We start from the raw sequence: 22987 nt of genomic DNA, 5'->3' as shown, positions 1-22987 counted from the left end.
CCGGCTTGATCCCGGAGCCCCGGGATATGCATTCAACACTGGCAGGAATGCAAGCTGGCTGCCAACACGTTCACTTAAAACAGCATAGATGATAAAATAATAATAATAACGAAGCTCCGGCTTATTTTCATTCAAGTATAAAAACTACAAGAAAACATGATTAATGATGGCGTTTAAAAATCCCTTATAAGATAAAGTTAAGAAGAAAAGATAAAGTTTCAAAAATAAATAAATGTATTTACTTTCACTTTTACTTTTTTTTTTTTTTTACAATTTTCAGATAATTTTCATTTTCATGTTTTCCTTTGTTTTTTATAAATTCTGGGCTTTTTATTTATTTATTTAAAGTAATGAAGATCTTAATAGGAGGGAAATGCATGCAGTTTGTGGCATCGGCCACATGATGGCGACACAGTGCTACATTACTGCGGCCTGCCTCTGAGGACGCCTGACCCGGCAACAGGTAAGGCACAGCTCTAAACAACACGATGAATAATAGTCATTTATTATTAGTAACATCTATTATAGAATGACGTGAAAATTTTAAATGCTTTCACGTTGCCACCACCTTCCTAAGACTTGGAATGTTAGGTTAAGAGGTGATTCCCAGCTCCTGTCCAGGATATATCCCGTGATTTCTTTTGTTAGATTAGGACTGAATGCATGCTGAGTGCAATGCCATTGAACATTATAGCAGTACAAGATCAAAGGACTTTGATAGGACTCGTTTATTTTATGTTAACATGATTAGAATTGAATGCCAACCCATTCTTACAGTGATGCTGAGTATTCTTTTAATTCCAAATAAGGATCAAGAAACTTGTTTTAATACTGATGTCAAAGTAACATCGTAAGTCCCACACAGGAAACCCACAAAACGACTCTGTGGTTGTGTTTGTCTCCACCTTTTTCTCCTGTAAATAGTTTAGGTGCTGCCCAACATTCTAATGCATTTGTAGTAACGCTTGTGGCGTTAGGAAAACAAATGATTTATGAATGTGAATGCATTCAAACCAACAGGGGAGAACTCCAGTAACTTCCTGCTGTGCTTTTGAATGATTCCCGGCTCCGTGTGACGTTTTTTAACTGGCCGGATATGCAAGCAGTGAAATGAGTGACAGGAGACCGTCAGACGTGCGATGCACAGAGCTCTCTGCCTTCCTGTGAATCTCCTCTTTTGTCTCTCCCTTCCACGCCTCCAGGGGTCGCCTTGGCAACATGTTTTACTGCTGGCAGCCAGATAAATGCAGCCTTGGCGCCTGTAAACTGGGATAGCCGGACGCAGTAATGCTCACTGCCAAGGACACAGCAACCCAGCAGGGCTTCGGCTTCGAACATAAAAGGAGGTACACAAGAACTGAAATCCTCTTTTAATCAGTATTTGACGCTTATCAGCTGAATTGTGTAAAAGCAGGGAAAAGATTTTGCCAAATGCAAGATGGACTGAAAAAGTAAAAGGCCCGAAGAAAAGCCTGAGCAGATACTTCTGACTCTCAGCTTTTTTGCATTTTGCAGTCCAGCGTGGATACGAATCTGCATGCAGACAAACTCATGGAAGGACAAAAGCCTCCTGACTGCACAAGCGAGGACAGACTCCTCATTGCATTGGCTGAAACTGTTCAGGAGCTTGAAGGTGTCCAATGCTGCGGTGATCATCTCGATACAGCAATGGGTGGGAGGATGGAAGAAGGAGAAGATGAGAGGGAGGATGAAAGAAGACGAAGGAGTAAAGAGCAGCAGGAGGGAGACTGCAAAAAGAGAGCTCTGGGAGTGCTGAGGGAAGTCAGTGTTTTTCATTCATGCAGACTCAGAGCATGGAAACAAGCCCTCAGACGATGTTCCTCCACGCTCAGCAGCTCTCCACCAGGGGGTGGAGCTCAGCAGCATCCATCTACGACAGGCAGAGGTGGCAAAAGTACAGATGTTCTTTACTTAAGTAGAAGTACAGATACCTGTGTTTAAAAATACTCCAGTAAATGCTGAAGTACTGATTCAACGTCATTACTCAAGCAAAAGTAAAAAAGTACAGGCTCAGAAATGTACTCAAAGTAAGAAAGTAAAAGTAGCTCATTGGAGGACGATTCTAACCATTCTTGTACAGAGGTAACTAAACCTTGTCTGTGTTAATATAATAATAAAATAATATTAGTGTACAAGAATACAAACATTATCCCGATCTGTAGTTTTAATGAATGTACTCAGCTTGAATCTGTTATCTAGGACACAATCAGTGACAGAAAATTTAAACAAATAACTATTTTCTGTTGCCAACATTGTAGAGGGAGACTTTGCCTCCATTGCTAAACAGTACACTGAGAACAGTCAGGGGTGAAAGTGCGATTTAGCAGGTGGAGGAGCACTAAATCTGTGTAGTGGCTCAGCATAGGGAAAAGAATCACAACTCACAATACTTTCTAATATGAACTTCAGTAGATTTTCTTAGTGTGATCAGCTGACCTGCTGCTTGCTTCACAGCTGTCCCATATCACTGATACTATACTCTCTATACTTTATATGCAGTTGGTATAAAGTTGGAATTCAGTGAATGAATCTAAGCATCATCTGCATAAATGCAAATTCATCTCTGCAACACTTGATATAACCTAAATCTGACTATGACCACCACAGCCACTGTGCACCAGTTCAACACAATGGGAATTCACCACATTGATGCAAGCTAACCTGTTTATCCTGAGCTGCTCAGTATTTTCATGCAACCTTTGAGTATCAAAAAGTTAGTTTGTTTTTTAGGATATTTCACGACAAAAAAAAAAATGCATCATTTATCAAAACATCATATACAGATTCAATTCAAATTATGACATCATACATCTGGAGTTTATCAAACACCACTGAGCTGTCCTTACCTTTAAATCTACTCTCTCTTCTTCTTCTCCTGTCCTGTCTTTTTTTATCTTCCTCCATCTCTGTGAAGTTAGCTCTCACTCTTTTATCCCCTGCGAAATACAGCAGCTGGAGCTTTAGCTCGCAGAAGCAGTGTACGACAACCTGCACACAAACAGTTTGTGTGTTTCCTGAAGTTTGTTGAGCTGATAGAAAAAATGTATTTGAAATGGCCTGCCACTTAAAATAGCACTCTCTTCATGCTTCCTCCTTTTCTGTAGCACTAGCTGAAGTACCACAACCACAACTAACGGATACATTCAGTCCTTCCCGCCCACTTTAACCTCTGAAATAAACCCTATAGACGAACTTATAGATAAACCAAAAGTAATGAGTCTGCTTTGAAAGCGTAAGAGGAGAAAGTACAGACATTTGTTTAAACACGTAGGGAGTAAAAGTACAGATGTCAGAAAATAAAAAAGTTACTTCTCATCTCTGACGACAAAATAAACTTCAAATAGAAAATGAAATTAAATTGTGGAATTCTCAGAGCCTCAGAAGTAACAATGTATTTATTTTCATTTATTAAATTTCACTCTCAAAGTTGCACACCTCCACCTTCATATCCCCCTCAAGCTCTCCAGGGTCTCTGAAGGTTCTTTCAAAGTGTCTATTTGGACCCTGGGTCCTTTTTTATACTATTTTTCAGTCCAGTCCTTGTACCTGACCATTTTTAGAGGAAAGAACGAACCTATGAACCATTCAAGTACAAAGATAGCGTTGTGTCTACACATAACAGAAAAACTTTCAATCTTTAGGCACTTTGTTACTAGTAGATTGTTGCAGCAACACATAATTTGATTTTAAAAGTCCCATCAGATTTTTATCCACCATGTAACACAATCTGGAAAGCATCTGATTGGCAGCAGGTTCATTTTTCAGTATGACAATGATCCCAAACACACTGCCAATGCTGAAAAAATATACCTGGATGGAAAAACACACAGTGGAGCATTATCAGTCATGGATAACAATATTGAAGTGTGCGGGATCATCTACACAGAGAATAGAAAAAAAGGCAGAAACATCCAAAGAAGAGCTTTGAATGTCCTTCAGGAAGTCTGGAGAACTATTCCCGACGACTATTTAAAGAAATGACATAAAAACATGCAGGCTTTCAGTGATGGGTGTGTAACAAAGTGTAACTAATTTAAAAACTCAAGTAAAAGTTTACTTTTTTTTTCAGAGGATACAGGATGCAGGCCCTGTTCGGGCTCCATCAGTGACATTTTTCTGAGTGTTGGAGAGGACGTAGAGAAGATCATCGACAAAATAAGCTCCATCATTATCAAGCTGGATGCAGCGATTCAGCAGTTATCTGTAGATAAGACCTCGATCGCGGGTGAAGCGCATCGAGAATACAGAGACACAGACACTTCGGCGCAACCTGAAGACGTTAAGAATCACCTAAACTCCCCCGATCGGCTCGAGTCTGACTCAGGTCACGAACGGGTGATTGAGGACGGAGCTGATCGAAGGCGTACAGAGACATCGGCAGACACTGAACAAACACTGGACTCATTCAGTGGTTCTAATTGTGACAACGGGGCAGAATCACATGTCAAAGGTCAAGCAAGAGACGTTCTGGAGGAATCTGTTAACTCTGAGACTGAGTTACTAGAGGAGACTGAAAAGGAAGATGAGAGCGCAAAGAGAAAAAGAAAATGGATTACTGTAGGGTAAGCTGACTAAATCATCGCAGCTCACCGTACTTAAACTCTTAACACATAAGTATTTATGTTTAACCCACACTTCCTGTCAGTGTAATATGCAACATCTTGCATGTTTGTGGTCTTTTGCTTAAAGCTCTATGATGTTCGCAGTCAGTTTTATGTTTTTTTGATGAGGCTATTCAAGCATAATGAAATCGAAACTTCTTCCGTGTCAGTTTACACACGGTTCGTGAGGTAGCACATCATTTTACGTTTGTTGTAAACAAAGAAAGTAGTCAATATTTTCTTCCACTTGCTGACAACATACTGGTAACATCAGTAATCCACACGCCTAAAACAAAAATGAAAACAAAAAGATGTTGAGTATTTTGTTCTGTGCCCTCCGTTGGGATGATTGCGAGTCTGGACATGATTTCCTTCCACTCATTTCTCCTGCTCACTGATACAGGACAAACTCTCTGCAGTGCTTTATCACAAGTCGCACACATTTTTGACCTCCTGGCCTCCACACAGCCAGCTGTTTCGCACAGTTCACTGTCAGGCCACTGCACACATACATCTAAAAGCCAAAAAAATCAGGAACATTAAGATCCGAGGGAGAGGCTAAGTCTGGAGAGAGCTGATATGGAAAGTGCATGCTCCGGCATTTCAGCAAGTCTTAATATGTTTGCACTTGAAAAAAAAATCAAGATAATAATATTTCTACTTAAAAGCATTAAGAGCAAATGCAAGCATGCAAAAAATATAAATAAATAAAAATAAAAGGAAGAAACAAACAGTCAAACTTTATTTCAATCATGAATCGTTTTCTAAAAATATGCATTTATGTGTTTTTAAAAACATCATTTAGGCTCACTGCTCAGCTGGAGGGCAGCCATTCTGATGTACCGGACGCGTGCTTTATCAGAGCGCCTGCAGGTGCAGCTAAAGTCCTGAGGTGTGAAGTGGCTGATGCCCTGAGCTGCCTGATGGTGACTGGCTCAGAGGAGTTGCTTAGCAGAGTGATCCGGGTCAAAGTTGAACATGGAGCAGCCTTTAATTTCCCTCTTACTGTGGTTGTGCCTTTCCAAGCACGCCATCGCAGCAGCTACAGAGATGTCGCTGTGAAGATAATAGACGAGGACAAGAGGGTCAGCTACATCGCTCCCATAACAACAGAGGGCATGTATGGAGGACAGAAAGTAAGGTTTTCCCTTACTTACAAATATTTGTTCAAATATTGATCAAATAACATAATTTTCTCCTGCGTAATGCTTATTTTATGTTATTTTACTGGAAGCTTAATATAAGCTGGAGCTGTATACTGAACCTTTTTCTTCTTAGTTATAAATAAATTCTTAGTTAGAAGAAAAGTCTTCTATAAAAGGTTCATGCTGCATGTATATAAAGAACAAAGTATGGAACAACTGAAAACAGAAGAGGCTTTAACATAGAGCCTTGTGGTACACCGTTTACTATTTTTTGGGGCGTTTTAACCCAAATCAAAACTGTTACATTTTAATTAGATAAACATATTCCCAGTGTTTCTGTATATCTTTGGTTAAGAATAAATACAATTACATGAGTTAAAATAAAAAAACTGAACTGTTGTTTTAAAGAACATGTCAGCACAACTTAGGTTTGCAAAGTTGTATCTGAATAAACCACAAGAACTCTGGTACAGATGTTTGTTTTTAAAGCACAGCAACACATTTGGAGACAACCAAACACAGCATATCTGCATAAACACCTCATACCAACGGTGGAGCATGGTGGTGGAGGGGTGATGACTTAGGTTTGTTTTGCAGCCACAGGACCTCGACAACATGCACTTATTGAGTAAAGCATGAACCCCTCTGTATACCAAAGTACTCTAGAGTCAAATGTAGGGCTGTCTGTCTGACAGCTAAAGCTTGGCTGAAACTGGGTCCTGCAACAGGACAGTGATGCCAAGAAAAGCAGCGAATCTACAACAGAATGGCTGAAAAAGAAAAGAATAAAGCTACTGCAATGACCTAGTTAAAGACCAGATCTCAACCTGACTTAAATGCTGTGGTGAGAGCTGTACGCAAATAAACCTGCCCACAAACCACAATGAACTGAAGCGAGGTTTGAAAGAAGAGTAGGCGAAAATTGCTCCATAGCGATGTGAGAGACTAATAAAGTCATACAGAAGTTAGTTCTGCTAAATGTGGTACTCTAAGCTATTGAAACATTCAGTGTACTTACTGTAGTTTTTCATGCACTGTTTCTCATATTTGGCTTAGATTTTGTTAAATAAATAATGATGTGGTATAATAAGTCATGCTCTTGTTTATCTGTGGTTATAATTACATCATTTTAAGACTTGCCAAGTTTTTGTTGTATTATAACTCAATATGTAAAATCTTTGAAATGAAAGACGGTGGCTGTATCTTACATGAGTGCAAAAAAGTAACAATTGCAACTCCTGTAATTGTACTTATTCTTAACCTAAAAAAACATAGAAACACTGAGTAGAGTTTTTTTTGCATGAAAAACTACAGTAAGTACACTGAATGTTTCAATAGCTTAGAGTACCACATTTAGCAGAACTAACTTCTGTATGACTTCTGTATTGGTGAAAGATTGTTCAAATGTTTTGCCGTGGTTTCTTTCTCTCTTTGTTAGGGCTCATTTGCAGAGGTGAAGGTGTACTCTGTGGGTCTTTTTGCAGTGGTTTCCTGTTTAAAACTAGAAAACTACACCATTCCCAGGAAGGGGTTGTCACTAAAACTCCCCATGGACCCCCGAATTTGTCTGAACTACCTCCCAGGATCCTTTACTGCACCTGTAATAGTGCAAACCACGGTATGACAATACCCTGATCATTACCCCCTTTTCTCCTACTTTACTTTCAGTAGAAGTAAAGAAAAGAGTTGCAGAAGTGAGGTCTGGTTGGCATTGAGAGATAGGAAGGGCTCCTTGGGACGAAGCCTTTGAAATGATTCCAAAACTCGGATGAAAATAGAGAGGAGAAATGATGAAGTAACAGAAAGCTTGCTTCTGATTTGCAGGTTTCACAGATGTTTGCTGTGAGGCACAAACAGCTGTGGCCGATTTCTCAATTGACTCCTGAGACCAAACACTGGTGTACGAGCAGTTTGTTCCTTGATCTTACGTCAAATCCACCACCTCCGTCTCTGCACAGCTCTCTTTTGATAGAACAACAGAAAAAATAGACAAATTCTCATATCAAACGGCTTTTGTCTAAACTGCTGCCTAAATCAAGCAGAACAGCTGTTTCCTTGTTTGCTTCAGATCCAGCCGCTAGACGCCGTGCTCCTGGCTTCTGTCAAGTCCAGAAATTATGCCTATCATTCGGTGGTGTCTACCAGCCCGCTGCTCTACCTCACCCACCCAACCTCGAGGCCCCTGAGAAGACCCCTCACAGTCACACTTCCATGTCCCCCAAATCCTGCAAAAAAGAAAGCAACAAGGGGACAAACAGAGAACCAACAAGACCAACAAAGTCAACCTGTCAGGGATTCTCCCCCATGGGATCATTCACCTTCCCACAGACTGAGGTGACACAGATGTCCTTGAACTAAAATATATTATATATGTGTCACAGCATCATATAAATAGGGATCTTAAAAGGTTTTGTTTCTATGCCAGATTCATGGACACCTCTGTGAAATCCAAGGAAATGTCCAATGAGTCGCTGGTTGTTCTGGGCTCAAGGGACAAACAGTGGAGTGTCATGGATAAAGTCACCGTCAGGAGCCTGCAGAAAGGACTGGTGTCCTTTGACCTGATGGAGAACTTTGACAGGTTTGTACCACCACGTTTTCTCCTCTTACAATAATCACACCTCCAAATGGAAATAGGCAGTTTAACTTTATTTAAAAAGACAACAAAGTCAATTGTAGTGCAGGACAGCAAGGAGGTAAATAAAAACATGTCTGCCATCGACTACACATAAAACAGATGGATGCACCTCCTGGGACTGGAAAATGAAGCCAATGAGTGAGTGTCTTAACTCTGAACTGGCTTTAATGGGCACCAAGGCATGACGCTGATGACTGCATAAAGGCTTCCAGTCCTATTGAGGTTTTGGCAGACAGCTGCTGAACAATGTTCACATGATGTCAAATGAAAAACCACAAGTCTGTGAGCTTCCTGTCTGTACCCATGTCCACATTTTCCTGTTGAGTTTATGAGATCAGCCACTGGTTTTGACTAAAACGTCAATTCTGTTGTGTTTGAGTTATTTAGTGTCAGAAAGGAGGATTATCTAGAATAGGCTCATTGGCTGATGATTTGTGATTGGCAAGTCAGTAGCCAATGAGTGTGCAGTTTCAGTAGTCATGACATCAACCATTGTCCATCTTCTGTGTACAGTCTACATTGCACACGTTTAATATATATACATATTGGGGTTTTTTTTTTAAGCCAGTAGAGAGGTGTTTGAGTTGTTGGGAACAATAAAATGATGAATGGGATCTGCAGAATAAGCAGTGATTATTATTTGATATGAAGCAGAGAGGAGACAGTGTGCTGGTAATTATTAGAAATGCACTTTAAGCTCTGAAGCCACCTGTGTGGAGGTAAAACCAAATGTAAGATGGTTTTCGGTCATGTTGGAGGGATAAGCAACGATTTGAGGTTGCACGAAGAAGTTTGAGCCTATTCGTTAAGAGTTACGGTAGATTAGCATCTCTGTGACAGCGGCTGACTCAGCTGATGCGTTGTCGTACTCTCCAGCCGAACCACATCACTGCACAAAGAGCAATGTGAGGCAGGAGCATCCAAAGCAGAGCCACGGACAGAGCAGATACCCACAGAGCGAAACTTGTCGGGCGGCGCTCATTTGCAGCATCGTTTCTTTCAAAGCCAAGGCCGATTTGTCCTGTTTGTCCATCCAGCAAAATAAATACCTGAAAAAGATAATACTGTGTTCAAAAGCAGGCTCCTAACAGCATTCTCCAACAAGATTTCAAGTAAACGGTGATCATTTCTTACTATATCTCCCCTTGCATGTGCCTTTCTGCCAAACTCAACAAGCCACTGTAGTTTATTCGAAGGCCTGAACACTTTCAGCCTGATGTCGTTGGCTCTAATGTGCAGTTTCAGAATTCACTGGCGCTTCGAACAACACAGGAAGATGTAATAAATCCTGCACCTGAATGCAGAAGAGTTCACACGCTAGAGCTACCTGAAGTGAAACTTTTCGTATTAGTCAAAAGCGTAGACACGTCCAAACGTGGGATATTAAACTGTGAACAAAACAAATGACATTTGAAAATGACTGCAAAAAGAAATAAGGCAGTGCCGTCTTTAAGGAAATCTAAAACATGAAACATGTCGTTTTGTACCTTTTTTTTTAGATCCAGTTGGCAGGCTTTGACTCCAGGTTTGTTGGATTGTCAGGGGAACCGAGATCTCCCTGTAAAACCTTAAAATAGTCAATTTCGCTCAGTCTTGTCACGTCAAGGAGACTGCTGAGACTGGAAACATGTGGAAGTCTATTAAAAAACATGTACATTTGTCCCAATTATGTATATGTAAGCAGCACAAACTGAGGAACAGTTTTTCCCGAACCTCTCAGTGAAGTGCAGATGTTTCAGTTTTTGTTTTACCAAAAACGTAACCTGCAAGATATGAAGGAGCACATAATTAGAATAGAGTAAAAGTGTGTTTGATTTGGCAGTACATTTAACTAAAAATGGGATCAGTGGTGTTTAAAGCTCTCTTGGACTCTACTAGAGTAGCTATGCATGCAGATTCTTATTAGAACTGGACTTAAAGGACTTTCTTACAACATATTTTTGACACCTGTTGCCTACGAGGTTGATGAGAGTGTGTGACAGGCGCAGCAGGTTGTCGGGGTTATGAGCTGTCCTCACAGCCAAGTCAACAGTGGCTGCAATCAGGAGTCCCCCAACCATGTAGATGGCGTAGAAAACAGTCCCCCTGACCACACAGTGACAGTAAGAGACACAGGATGAGGCTTAAATTGTGCAGCTGTGCAGGAAAAACTTTGCAGCTGTGGGACCCCTGCAGCAGAAATACATTTATATTATATAATGGCATTTTTGTGCAGCACATTCAGAGATGCCCTTCTGCACACCTTGGTTGTAATGGGTGGTTATTTGATGTTGCTGTTGCCTTCCTGTCAACTCAAAGCAGTCTTGTTCTTGCCTGCTGACCTCTGTCATCAACAAGACGTTTTCTCCCAGATGTTTTCTCTTTTTCAACAACCCAGATGTTTCTTTATTTTGCTTTACTCACATGGCAGCGAACGTAAGCAACAATCCTCGAGTTAATTTGGTTTAGTGAGGTTATGTTGCACTAACTTCCAGAGCGATTAACATTTCCTTTGCTTCAAACAGGAGAAAACAAATTATTTCCTCACTCACGGCTCTGCTGTACCTCACCGGTGCCTTTCATGTATTCTCAACATCACGTCCATGTCTTAAGTGCCAGCATTAAAAAATAAAATAAAAACAAAAGATAAATGCTACACTACGCTACAACAAACCAGACTTACAGAAAGCTTTTACTTTACATAAGGGGCTTAAAGCAAGGCCGCATGGATAAAGGGGGGATGGGTGCAGCTACATGCTTTAGATTCCAGGCTTTAACGTGTCAGAGCATACGCACATGAACAGCATGGCAAGACTAAAGTGTTAAGAAACCCCTAAAGACATTATAAAGAAGGAGAAAATTAAGTCTTACTCTAGTCACCTGTTTAAAAGAATAGGCCCAGCTGTGATAACGTTGGATTCTCATTTCCATCCCGAGTTATAATTCTCTTCTTTCTTATCTAAAACAGCTTCTTCAGGGGAGAAAAAAAATGTGTGCAGTAGGTTTTCATGAATTCTCCATTCTGTCTTAAGTCTATTACATCTGTATTCCCGCCTGCGATAACAAAGTCTTTTCCCTGTTCAGCGGCAATCTAATCTTTCCCCAGAGCTAGACTCCTTAACTTGTCCTCCGTCTGCTTCTCCGCTCAGACTGCTCGTGCTTCGTCTCCTCTCCCCGCTGCGCCCTTGTCACCTCGCCTGCCTGGCCGAGGAGCTGGAGGAGTCGGTCTGCTGCCACGCCGTCACCGTCGTCCTCCTGCGAAGCCGAGACGAGCCTCGCGCCCTCCTGGTGGCCGTTGTGCCCGGCAGAGACCTCAGCTGGGAGCTGCACAGGCTGCGAGCTCAGGGCTACAGCGACCCGGTGGAGACCTCCTCGGAGATCTCGATGCGTGAGGCAGATCAGCTTCTCCTGCGTTTCACCGGCAACATCACCTGCACAGGTAAAGTGTGAAGCTGGCTCACTGGCTTCTCCTACAGAAGCTTCATACGTGGTTTAAGGAAAATAATTATAAGCTGACAAAAGAAACACAAGAGAATCTTCATCTTTTTATACATTTATGCTTCTCACGGGTCTAATGTTGGCTTTTCATCAAGGATTGGGTCATCATTTATTTTAATTAATTAATTAATTCAATGGTTTCTATCAGTGAATCTGAAAAAATAATCAGCTTTATCTATCATAGTGAACACTCTAAACATCATACATGCTTAACTTGTTTGTTTGGGTTTTTTTTGTTTATTTGTTAGAAAAATAATCCCGATGTTCAACTTTTAGCTCCGTGAGCCTCAAACACAGCTGCTCGCTCTTGTGTTGTCATTGTTCTTATTAAAAGAGGCCTGTTTACTTTGGCTGGACGCGCGTGACACTGAAAAAGGCCTCGATTTAAAAGTGCAAATCCTTGTACGCTATTGTTATTGCGTGGTTAGCTGGAGCACTGCACAGTAAAAAAGAAAGATATACTGGGAAATGTGAAACAGTTGCTGCAGCACCAGGTCTAAACCGGTTTAGCCTCCATCCCCTGGTCACCACGTAAGACAGTAACCACATAATAAAGTGGATGAATGATATGTTTGTACAGCCAGCTGAATGCTTCAACAGTACAACACTCTTATGTTTCCTCTTTTGTTTCCCACGGTACAATACAGCAGACAGTACAAAAGATGGGGATACTGCCTGTTTAGAAGCCTCCAGATGAGTTTTTACGCCGTCTTGGTGTGTTGAAACTGGACGAGATAGATGGATTACTCGATGTTAAACACATGTTTACTTACTGGCTTTAAAACATTTTAAAAATCTATGGTTAAAATGTATATCTATATATATGGTAGACTGTATACAAAAGATGGACTTGCTGTGTGTATATGATATTTTAAACTGGATGAGACAAGCAAAAGGTGGATCTTATCGACGCTACGTGCTCATACTGTAGAATCTTGTAAATGTCAATCATGATATAGGCCCGCCCCAGTATACCCTACTCCGTCCTAGCTTTTAACTCTATTCCCATGATGCATTGAGTATTTCTTCTTCAGTCATTTTTTCACTCACTATGCATGGAATCATCACTTATTATTAAACTCTGTCTCTCTTCCACAGCATGTCTTTTAGCCTGTCTTTTTTCTCTCATCCGAACCGATCGCTACAGATGGCCCCGCCCATCCCTGAGTCTGGCTCTGTAGGAGGTTTCTTCCTGTTAAAAGGAAGTTTTTCCTTCCCACTGTCGCCAAAGTGGTTACTCATAGGGGGTGATATGATTGTTGGGTTTCTATCTGTATGTATTATTGTAGGGTCTACCTTACAATATAAAGCACCTTGAGGCAACTGTTGTTGTGATTTGGCGCTATATAAAATAAATTTGAATTAAATTGAATAAAATTGAATATTTAAATCTACTTTTGGCTGCTGTCATGCTATGAGGGGGTCGCCACAAACATCTCCATGTTTGACTTGGCAGGTTTATGCCAGATGCCCTTCTTGACACAACCCCAAAGGAAAAGTTTGGTTCACTTTATAAAATTAAAATCATGTTCTGTTCAATAACACCTGAAACTAGTTACTGAGGCCACGGTCTCATTAAAGTGTTTAATGAGGTCACAGTACAGTGGAGCTGAAAGGCCATTTTCCCATAAACGTCTCTCCATTTTAACCAAAATTTGCAAAATGGAATCATTGTTAGTAAGTATCACGTAAAATAACCTGACTGAAGTCAAGTCCGAGGGATAGACTTCTACAGCACGGAGAATCCTTTTGAAAGCAGGAGCAGCAGTTTAATGAACTTAACTTTTAAGACCATCTATTATACTGTCTTTATACACCACAGCCCTAACTTTCTCCATGGCTTTGCTTGATAAAACTGTCTTTCTTCTGGCTAATGTTGGCTAGCATTAGTTTACCTACTCACACAAATCACTTGCTACCTAACATAGCAAATAGTGAGGACCCAAGCTAAGGTAACGCTGTTGCTTTTAAAATATCATCTGAACCCATCTGAACTCAGATATGTTTCTATTTTTATGTGAGGTTTGTTTTGAAGTCTGAGTTGCACTGGGAGCTCATTTGTTGGCCGCTTGGTCCTTTTCTAAGCTAGCCTGAGTTGAAGTTGCTTGTTATCTAGATGTGTCAGGGAACAAAGGAGAGGCACTTCAGAGTCCAACAAGTCAGCCCTAAGGTCTAAGTTTTAAGTGACTTTACCCTCTGTTCACAAACTGGCAGTAAACAAGTTTAATACAGGAAAATGTTACAAACATAACCTAGAAAATTCAGTTAGCATCAAATTCAGTTAGTAAAGCAGTTTCATATAATTGCATCAGGCCTCTTTTTAAATGTGTGCATATTTATTTTTCTGCAGCCGCTGCTCAAACCAACAAAAATGAAGCCACGCATGAGCGCATCACCTTCCACAGCCAGAGGAAGAATCACCTCTTAGTGCATCTGACTGAGGTGGACCTATTTGGAAACTACAGCTCTCCTCACTACAAGGGCACAGCCATATTTTATAAGGTCACCAGAAGTCAGCTGGAGTGGCGGGATGACAAAGCTGTCCTGAAGGACACGAAGCTTCTGGGAGATCCCGTCTGTAAGCTGTCTCTGACTTTACCCAAGGTAAAGGTCTGACTTCACCCCCTCACCCCCCAAAAATGAAACATTATGCTTCATGTAAAAGACTCAAATAAAAGAATGCTACTGTTTTATGTCATTTTAGAAAGTGAGAAACCTTACTCGGCCCATTACAGCCCAGGTGAAGTTCTGTGAGGACACAGGTGGGTGAAATTCTGCCCGCTTGCTCCGCGATCCATTCATTGTCTCTTTGCCACACTCTTTAATGCTGTCTCAGCTCCAGATACTAAAAAATGCATCATTTATCCATCACCTGCCCATCCAACCAGCTTCCCTCTCAGACTCTCTTCTTCTCTGGCTGTCCGAGGAGCTCTCAGAGGAGGAAACGGCCCTGCTGGCGCTCTCCCTGCGTCTCTGCCGCAGCACCGCTCAGCTGGTGACGACCCGAGCCGGGAGCGGCGGCCTCTCTTCCCGTGCCTTCACCATCCTGGCCATGTGGAGGAGAGGGCTGCCCGCCGTCCCGAACCAACCCAAGGCCTCTCTGCTCGCTCGCTACTTGGCCAAGATCGGTAGGCCGGATCTGGCTAGAGAACTGCTGCTGAGGCAGGCTGAAACTACCAGGCAGGAGTCACAGAATTAAGGAGGCCCAGAAAGGAGCGCTCACACTGCCTTTTAAGTGCTGCTTTTAATATGAGCCAAGCCACTGGGTCGCAGTGCTGCGTGTGATCCACACGAGGTCAGCATCGCACAAGGAGAGTCAGCGCTCTTCTCTGGGCTTGCAACCCCACCTTTTGTTTTTGTTTTGGTAGTTGTCTTAGATGTAAAGTCTAATTTCAGACCATTATTATGGTATTATAGTATCATTTAGCTCTGAAAACTGTGAAAAACTGGGGAGATTTTAAAAAATGAACTGCAGTACAGATGAGCAAATGTTTTAACCCAGCTGTGATATTACTGTTGTGACTCCTTGCAGGGTCCAGACCTCTAAGGTTTGGAGCATTTATATGTGTGTTGTTATATCGATTTATGACTCACAGTCTTACCTCACAATGCAGTTTATAAAGCAGTGAAAGCTACAAAGTTTGAATGCAGATGAGCACAGAGCACATCTGTGGCGTCCGGATTATTTTTCTTATCAGCTAGACTCGTCGCTGGTTTTCTGTCCGTCTCCAGGTTTTCTCAGTCTTCTTTTTAAACTCTTGGCAGCCCTAATCTGTGACAGAGCCTTCACTTTCTCACTTCATTTGGTAGTTTGTCACCACCGCTGGCAGGGAGGTGATTTAGTGGACCAGTCAGCCGCCTCTCCCCTCTGCGTAAACAAACAACGACACAGAGCTGTGACCTCCTTTCATCTGCTCCTGACACCGAGTCATCTTTGAGACGTGACCGAGTCAGATAATGACCGAGTTGTAAAAGTTGTTTTCTTTGTTATGAGGATACTAAAATATATTTCTGTTTGCAGTATTAGTTGGATGAATTCAGGACAGCATTATGAATTTGTGTCCATTGAATTTGTGATATTAAAACAAATCCTTTCATTGTGTGTACTTTCTTAAATTAAGGAATTTGAGGAATTGAGAAATCATCCATCCATTCAGCAGCTTTTCTACTTTGCAATTCAGTGGAGTTTCACATTCACGTGGAAGTACCTGCTCCTTAAATCTCACCGCTTGAATGGCAGCTGTTTGTAAGCAAGCCGCAGCTCGCCTGTTAGGCTTTTAAATTCCTGCCACGCAAAAAGGGGGTTTGGGAGTAAGTACATCATATGCGGTGTGCTTAGTTTCACAGGTAAAGTCTGCCTCTGCACTTAAAGCCTTTTTTGTCCTGGATGCTAAGGATTTAAGCTAACGCTACCACACCCAGCACATTCTTCAGCGACTGCATGAAGTTTGCAGCGCAGTTACTGCAGACAGTGGCTCCAGGCAGCTTCAAAGGTAAAAACAGACTGGGCTAAATTTGCAGATCATGCTACTAAAACCAGGAGTAACCAGCTTTATCTTGAAGTACACACTGAATGATTAGCTGGAGAAGATGCTAACTTTATAACTTTTAGTCGTTGTGGAGGTAGATCAATGTATTTGATTTTCACAGATCCTTTTTAAGCTGGATGCCCTTCCTGATGCAAACCTCCCAGAGATTCTCTCACAGTCTCAAAGCACAGATCTTTCATGTTTTAGGTGATTGTACCCAACCGAGCCACCCAGGGATCTACGCCTTGACTGAGTTCTAGTTTTAAAATCATTTTTAAGGAACTTTTCATAAGCAAACATTAGGTTAACTAACATCTTGTTTAAAGGACTGTCTATTTTGGTCGTTCTGGACAAACAAATCTGATCAATGGAGGCTCCACCTCGCAGCTGAGAGGATTTAAAGGATCTGTTGCTAACATCTCGGTGCAGATACCACAGCACGCTGTCACAGGTCGAGTGGAGTCCATTCCTTGTTCTCAGGACTGTTTATATTAGGTGTATATAGCACCTTTCTACTCTATTTTCACTACTATTTTCTACTAATACAAAATATAAAATAAAGTATTATTATTCACCCAGTCACACACACATTGATCTTATCTATACCTAAGCACTTCTAACATTCATACACTTAGTCTCCGATGGATGCATCTGAGGCAACACAGTGTTCAGTATCTTGGCCAAAGATGCTTTGACACATGGACAGGAGGATCCGGGGACTTTCCATTTGGTAGATGACCCGCTTTACCATCGAAGCTGCAACCGCCCTACGCCTACACCGTCACTACATTTTGCCACTGGTTGTGGTTGTGGACGAGTCTGACAGTTGAACCAAATAATGTCACTCTGAGACTCACCGTCTAAAAGCGGTGCAAATTTCAAACAGCACTGGCCACCACAGGAAATTCAGCGTGAGAAAAACAAAGTGTCTAAAAACCCCGACAGAAGATCTGCAGATAACTGTTAGATTTGGTGTCAAAGTGCATGCATCTGCAATCAGAAAGAAACGCCTATATTTGATGTAGCAGAGGCGATCTGGTTATTGGCTCAATGGGATTAACTAATCAAAGACAGCCTTTCAGCACAAGAATCAGACACCGATCGTGAGGTGGGAAAATTTGCCTCAGAAATTGTTCGGCTTGCGGTCAACAATTCTTCGGTCTGCGGTCAACATCAAAGAGCGCTCGGAGCATACGTGACGCCATCTGTCCGAGTGCTTCCGCTGAACCGAAGGTGGACCTTGCAACAGGATAATAATGCCAGGCAAACACATCATTCTCAGTAGGCTCCGTCTTTTTAAAGACATTCAGAGGGTTTTTCTGTTTCATCTATCTTCAGAGCTCGTACTCCAGCTGTGTGACATTCTGCAGGCCCTGAGCTGGAGCAGAGAGGTAATGAGATGCCATGTGTCCAGGTGGGGGGTAGGGGACACCCCGCGAAGACGGAGAACACCACCCGCCGCTTCAAATAGGAGAGACGCTTAATGAAGTATGAAATAGTAACAGGTGGAGCTGATAGCTCGCACGAGGCGATCCCCCCTTTGCTCCTTCTCTGCCATTCGCTGACAAAAGCGGCCTCCTCTCGCCGCTAACCTTTTCTCTTCCTTTTATTTGTCGCCCTTCTATTGTGCTCCTCCTCAGCTCCATCTGTGGATGGAAATATTGTTCGCACAATTCCTTTTCAACTCCTCCATGCTCCATCTTGGCTATTACCTCCTTCTTCCTTCCTTCTTTCCTTCCAGTGTGACTCTAAAGGACACGTGTGGCATCGCTGGCGGGAGAGTTTTGTGCTTCGACTGTGCGTGGCAGAGGGGGGCATCATTAGCGTGGCACGGGGCCATCACACACACACACACACACACATTGAGGGTGCCACTAGAGGTAAATGTCACAGAGGGGGCTCCCACAGTGCCAGGAAATCGTTTCCTCTCTCATTTTATCTCTTGTCTGTCCCCCTTTACATTATTGAAAAGGCCACACAGCAATGCACTCTGGGAAGTTGAAGTAAGGAATTCCCGCCGAGCGCCAGCATAAAAATATTCTGATTTAAACCTCATCTGTTTCATCATTTCATTTCATCAGCCTCCTCTTCGTTTTCAGCTCCCCTCGCCTTTTTTTTTTCTTGGCAGGAATCCTCGCCGCCTCGATCAATCGCTGCTCGTGCACTTCTAGCTGTCAAGGTAAAACAGTCTGATGCGACCGAGATGCAGAGATGCAGTCATGAATGAACATATGCACTGTAACAGCTCGTCCTGTGAGTTATCAGAGCGCAGCGTTCACATCTGCAGGGCCCCAAAAAAATCACTTCTTTTCTTTATGTATATATATATATATATATATATATATATATATATATATATATATATATATATATATATATATATATATGAAGAAAAAAAACAGATTACTTTTTGTTAAATTAGACTGTTTACGACAAAGTAGAGAAATATGAAGCCCATTAGTTACAGAAATCTAGCTGTTAGTTCCATAAATGAGCTCTAAGGCTGGTTTAATTGCCCATGCTCTTATTTACTCATATAAACAAACATAATTTATTCTTTATGAAAGAACATGCCACACACAGTGCTGTGCAAAACTATTTTTCCTCATCTTGAGGTTTTCTTTTTTTGCATATTTGTCACACTTACATGTTTCAGATCATTAAAGACATTTTTATATTAGACAAAGATAAAGACGAAGAAATACAAAATGCAGTTTTTAAATCATGATTTAATTTAAAAGAATAAAACTTTTGTGATCACTGGCACCCAGTCTTTCACATGACTGTGGAGGACTGTTGTCCCACTCTTCTGTGCAGAATTGTTTTAGTTCAGGTATATTGGAGGGGTTTTCGAGCATTAACGAAGTGCAGACTTAGTTTACTCCAACCATCCGTTCAGGGAATGAACTGATTTGTGCTCTTGGTGTTTTTTTTGGAGCTTTTCAGCTGAGTAATCTGACCAATATTACGCCTCCCTGTGTGGTACAGAAAATGCAAAAAGTTTGCACTTCAGTTTTATTCTAGTGTTTTATTAGTCAGTTATTTATCAGTATAAGGACTGAGTATTGTTTAACTGAGTCTGTGCATTTCAGACATACAGTTTGTAGCAGCAGCTTGCTAAGCAAGCTTTCTAATGTTAGCTGGGAAAACAGCATGCAACCCTTTTTGCCAAATATGGCAACTCCTGGTTCCAAAAAGGCAGCATGGTGACAGCTGAAGAACTAACTCTCATACTTTAAAAAAGGGCTAAATAAAGCTAATAGGTGACAAAAACCCACATTTTATACTGTTTATTTTTATCATAAAGCCACAACCAGGAACAATATAAAGGTTGGACGTCATTTGTTGGTTTCTGAAGTCTTGAGGTGTGTCTCCACAGCTACCGCAATCTGACCGCCTTCTGTTAAAGTGCAGGTTAAACACACTTCAGCATTGGCTTCGTTTGTCCAGACCGCTAGCAACAAGCATGCTTTATACGCTCTATGGTCAATGGCAATGCTACAGTTAGTGTGGACGCTAGATAAATGTTCACAGGGCCTGCCCTCAGTTTACTCTAACAAGTCTGCTGCTGGTGTCATGACTACGCTCTGCTAGCTAAGTAGCTAAGCCAGCAGAAGTTACATTATTCAAGTTTCCTCCCCCACTTTTCAGGTTAGAGTAGCAGCACTGAGTTGTCTAGCATTAGCATTAGCAGTTGTTATTATCACTCACCACCATTTTTTCCTGTCTCTGTTCACCCTCAGAAGGATAACTCCTCTTTATTTTTTCTTACGTGTTTTTTCTCTATAACAGAATCATGCACTTGCAAAGGGACAGCGTGGATTCAGGTGGGGTCGCCTTAGGAAGGTTACATTTCTCAAACTGTTACAAACTTTGTACGCTGCCCGTTGAGTCCGAGGCTTAAAGCCTCAAGATCAAGTTCCCTTTTCAAGCAGCACCTCTGTCTATGGCTACACGCTTTTAATGTTGATTTAATCAAGTGTAAAACTCTCAGTGTAAAAACTGCACGTGGTTTTCTGAGGGCAAATGCAACCCATTCTTTTTTGGGTGAGTAGGAACTTCCTCTTTTCAGTATTCTTGCCGGCAGGCAGCAGTTGAAAACCACAAAAAAATAACCTAAAAAAACAGTTTAGCACCAATCTGGAGGATTAGCTATGCAGAAGTAAGTTGAAGGTCATGATTCTACAAAAAGCTAAAGGTACATCTCTTCGTGAGAATGAAAACTCTGTCACAAATAAAAGCTCATTATTTGTGCTTTCCCATAAATAAAAATATGTTTGACAAAAAAAAAAGAATAAATAAAACCAGGATAGTTCCTACCACCTAATGCTGTATCTATGGTGATAAAGCAGGGTCCTTTCAATTATTAAAAATTATGCCAACTGATGAAAAACAAGATAATTTTGTTATTTAAACCGATTATATTTTATTAATGACTTCATACTACATATCTAAGTGAAAAAAAAATCTGCCACATCTGGATAAAATTTAATTTATGTCTGAAAATATTCACTTTGTAGTGACATCATCATACCCTTTGACAAGGAGGGCAAAAGGGCCAGTGGGTACATGTGCAGGAGGTTTAAAAAAGGAAAATCCTGTTTTAAATCAGCCTAGACATAAATTTCATCATGTGCTCTAGAAAATACTGGAGCTGAAGCACCCAAAGGTCCAGTGGGTGATCCGGGTCGCTGTGCCGTGCTGAACCCAGTGATGTTTGAAAAATGGAGACAGCTCCTGTGTGGCTGCCCGCTCACACAAAAACAAGGGTGGATCAAATCTCTGGGGTGATTCTCTGACTCACAGCTTGGCCCTGACTCCATCCCTCTGTGTGTAGAGAGAGAGAGCGAGACCTCGCAGGTGTTCTGCTCTCTGGCCCGTGACAAACTCTTCATTTGTCCCTCGTTTCAGTGGCGGACAGGGCAGCCAGGCTGGATAACCGTGATCCGAGAGGGTCCACGTTACCACTGCAAGGAGGGCCTGGGGTCATGATGAGGGCTGTATTAAAAGTGGCATGACATTGTTGTACATGTGAAAATCAGAGAATTTCAGTTTTCTGTTTTAGTTTTTCTGATGCACAACTTTGGTGTTTTGACTCTCACTCCTCTCCTAGCAGGAAGCTGCGTTAACAGTTAGCTGGAGCAGAACCTATAGAGCCAGATATTTCTATTTGTAAGGGGGCTATGTGAGTTTAAGGGAAGTTTAAGCCTCTGTTAGTCCTCTCTCTGTAGATATGACGGTCAGGTCTACTCTGTAGCTGTTTTGCTAGCAAATGCTGGAGGTATGCTAGAAATTTCTGTTCGTCCTTGTCTGTTTTGTTGTCTTGTGTTTTGCTGTGATCTCTCTCTAAATAAATAAATAAATCTGGGTAAATTCCCAGATGATTAAACATGCAACTATTTTGCTGGTAATAACTGAAGTGACTAAAGAAAATCAACAGCCTATTTATACAAGATAATTCATAATGTTATTGGGGGGTTATATTGGTTGGGTCTGATTATAGGGGGGGTCATAACCCCCTAACCCCCCTGGAAATTACGCCCCTGGGTGAAGGCTAATGGTGTTTCAGAAGAATACAAGGTGAGAGATGACCAGTCTTGGCTGTTACTATAGTAACATAAAATATTTCAGTATTGCAGTAATGTTCTGTACTTCAGTAATTACACTACAGTTACAACTATATTGTTATTGTGCTACACAGGCTCTTCAGTTATCTCTATGCCAGTAGGGATGGGAATTGAGAACTGGTTCCCAGTAGTCCAGTTCCTTGGATTTGTTAATCAGGAGGTTTCAGTTTGTGGGCCGGAGGAGGAAAATAGTGGTGTGGTCTGCAGCGTGGCTATGGACATTACTTTTATTATTATTGCGCAAAAGGACGAGAGCACGATGGTAAAGTGCAGCCTGCATCCAGGACAGAAACAACTGCACTTTGCTGCAAACACTTCTGCTCTTTCCAAGAATCTGCACAGACAGCATGCTAACGCTAAGCTAGCCAAAAACCTAGAGTGATGCTTAAGCTGAATGAATGTCGACACCAGCCCAGCAGCCAGACCCTGAACTTCACCAGGTAACAAACGAATGAACAATCAGGCTGCAGTGTCCATTTCTACCTGTTCATGTTTCTACAGTAAAAACACCATGACGATTTGAAGTCTCTTTGTGCTGGTTTTCATCTTTGGTTTGTGCTGTTGGCTTTGTGTTGATAAATAAAAATACTGGTGGCTGCAAGTGCTACCCCTCAATCTCCTAGTATGTTATAAATGTGGAAAACCTAGGTGACTTCCTTCTTGCGATATCACAACGTTTTTAGAAAACTTGACTTTTGACCTTGACCTCAAGGTCAAGATCACTGGGATTCGCATTAGTTCAAGATTTTTAGTAGATGCACGTATGGTATGAATGCGAAAGTCCTATGTCACCTAGGTCTCGAGGTACTGCATTCACAAACTTGCATGTCCACACCGCCGGCCTAGTAGGATGACAGCAGTGCTCCATCAGCCTTTCATAGCTGAGGGGTGAAAACTAAGAGTCAGCTCGTCACGTGTCCTCATTAGGATAGAGATTTGTGTTCAGATT

The 22987-nt window shown here is 41.7% G+C and overlaps 1 protein-coding gene and 1 long non-coding RNA gene across 7 annotated transcripts; one reads left to right on the top strand and one right to left on the bottom strand.

Moving 5' to 3' along the window:
• Window positions 1-126: 126 nt before the first annotated feature.
• dthd1 (death domain containing 1) lies at window positions 127-15979 on the top strand. The gene is made up of 11 exons (XM_080290827.1): window positions 127-463; window positions 1203-1906; window positions 4091-4583; window positions 5428-5758; window positions 7206-7385; window positions 7836-8101; window positions 8193-8348; window positions 11534-11823; window positions 14233-14486; window positions 14587-14644; window positions 14771-15979. The coding sequence occupies exons 2-11, from the start codon at window positions 1552-1554 to the stop codon at window positions 15079-15081; spliced, it is 2694 nt and encodes an 897-aa protein (XP_080146953.1). The 5' UTR covers window positions 127-463; window positions 1203-1551; the 3' UTR covers window positions 15082-15979.
• LOC113018779 (uncharacterized) lies at window positions 8396-11541 on the bottom strand. Of its 6 annotated transcripts, none has more exons than XR_013902347.1 (5): window positions 11265-11541; window positions 10337-10490; window positions 10119-10168; window positions 9540-10024; window positions 8396-9454 (listed from the first exon to the last, which is right to left on the bottom strand). It is a non-coding gene; the product is annotated as an uncharacterized LOC113018779 (long non-coding RNA). The 6 variants fall into 6 exon arrangements; XR_013902351.1 differs by having other exon boundaries at window positions 10353-10490; XR_013902346.1 differs by having other exon boundaries at window positions 9540-9793; window positions 9893-10490.
• Window positions 15980-22987: the final 7008 nt, after the last annotated feature.

Source organism: Astatotilapia calliptera, chromosome 3, assembly GCF_964374335.1.
Source record: "Astatotilapia calliptera chromosome 3, fAstCal68.1, whole genome shotgun sequence".
Classification (NCBI taxonomy): Eukaryota; Metazoa; Chordata; class Actinopteri; order Cichliformes; family Cichlidae; genus Astatotilapia; species Astatotilapia calliptera.
Note: the sequence above shows the minus strand (reverse complement) of the source record. Positions and strands in the feature narration are given on the sequence as shown.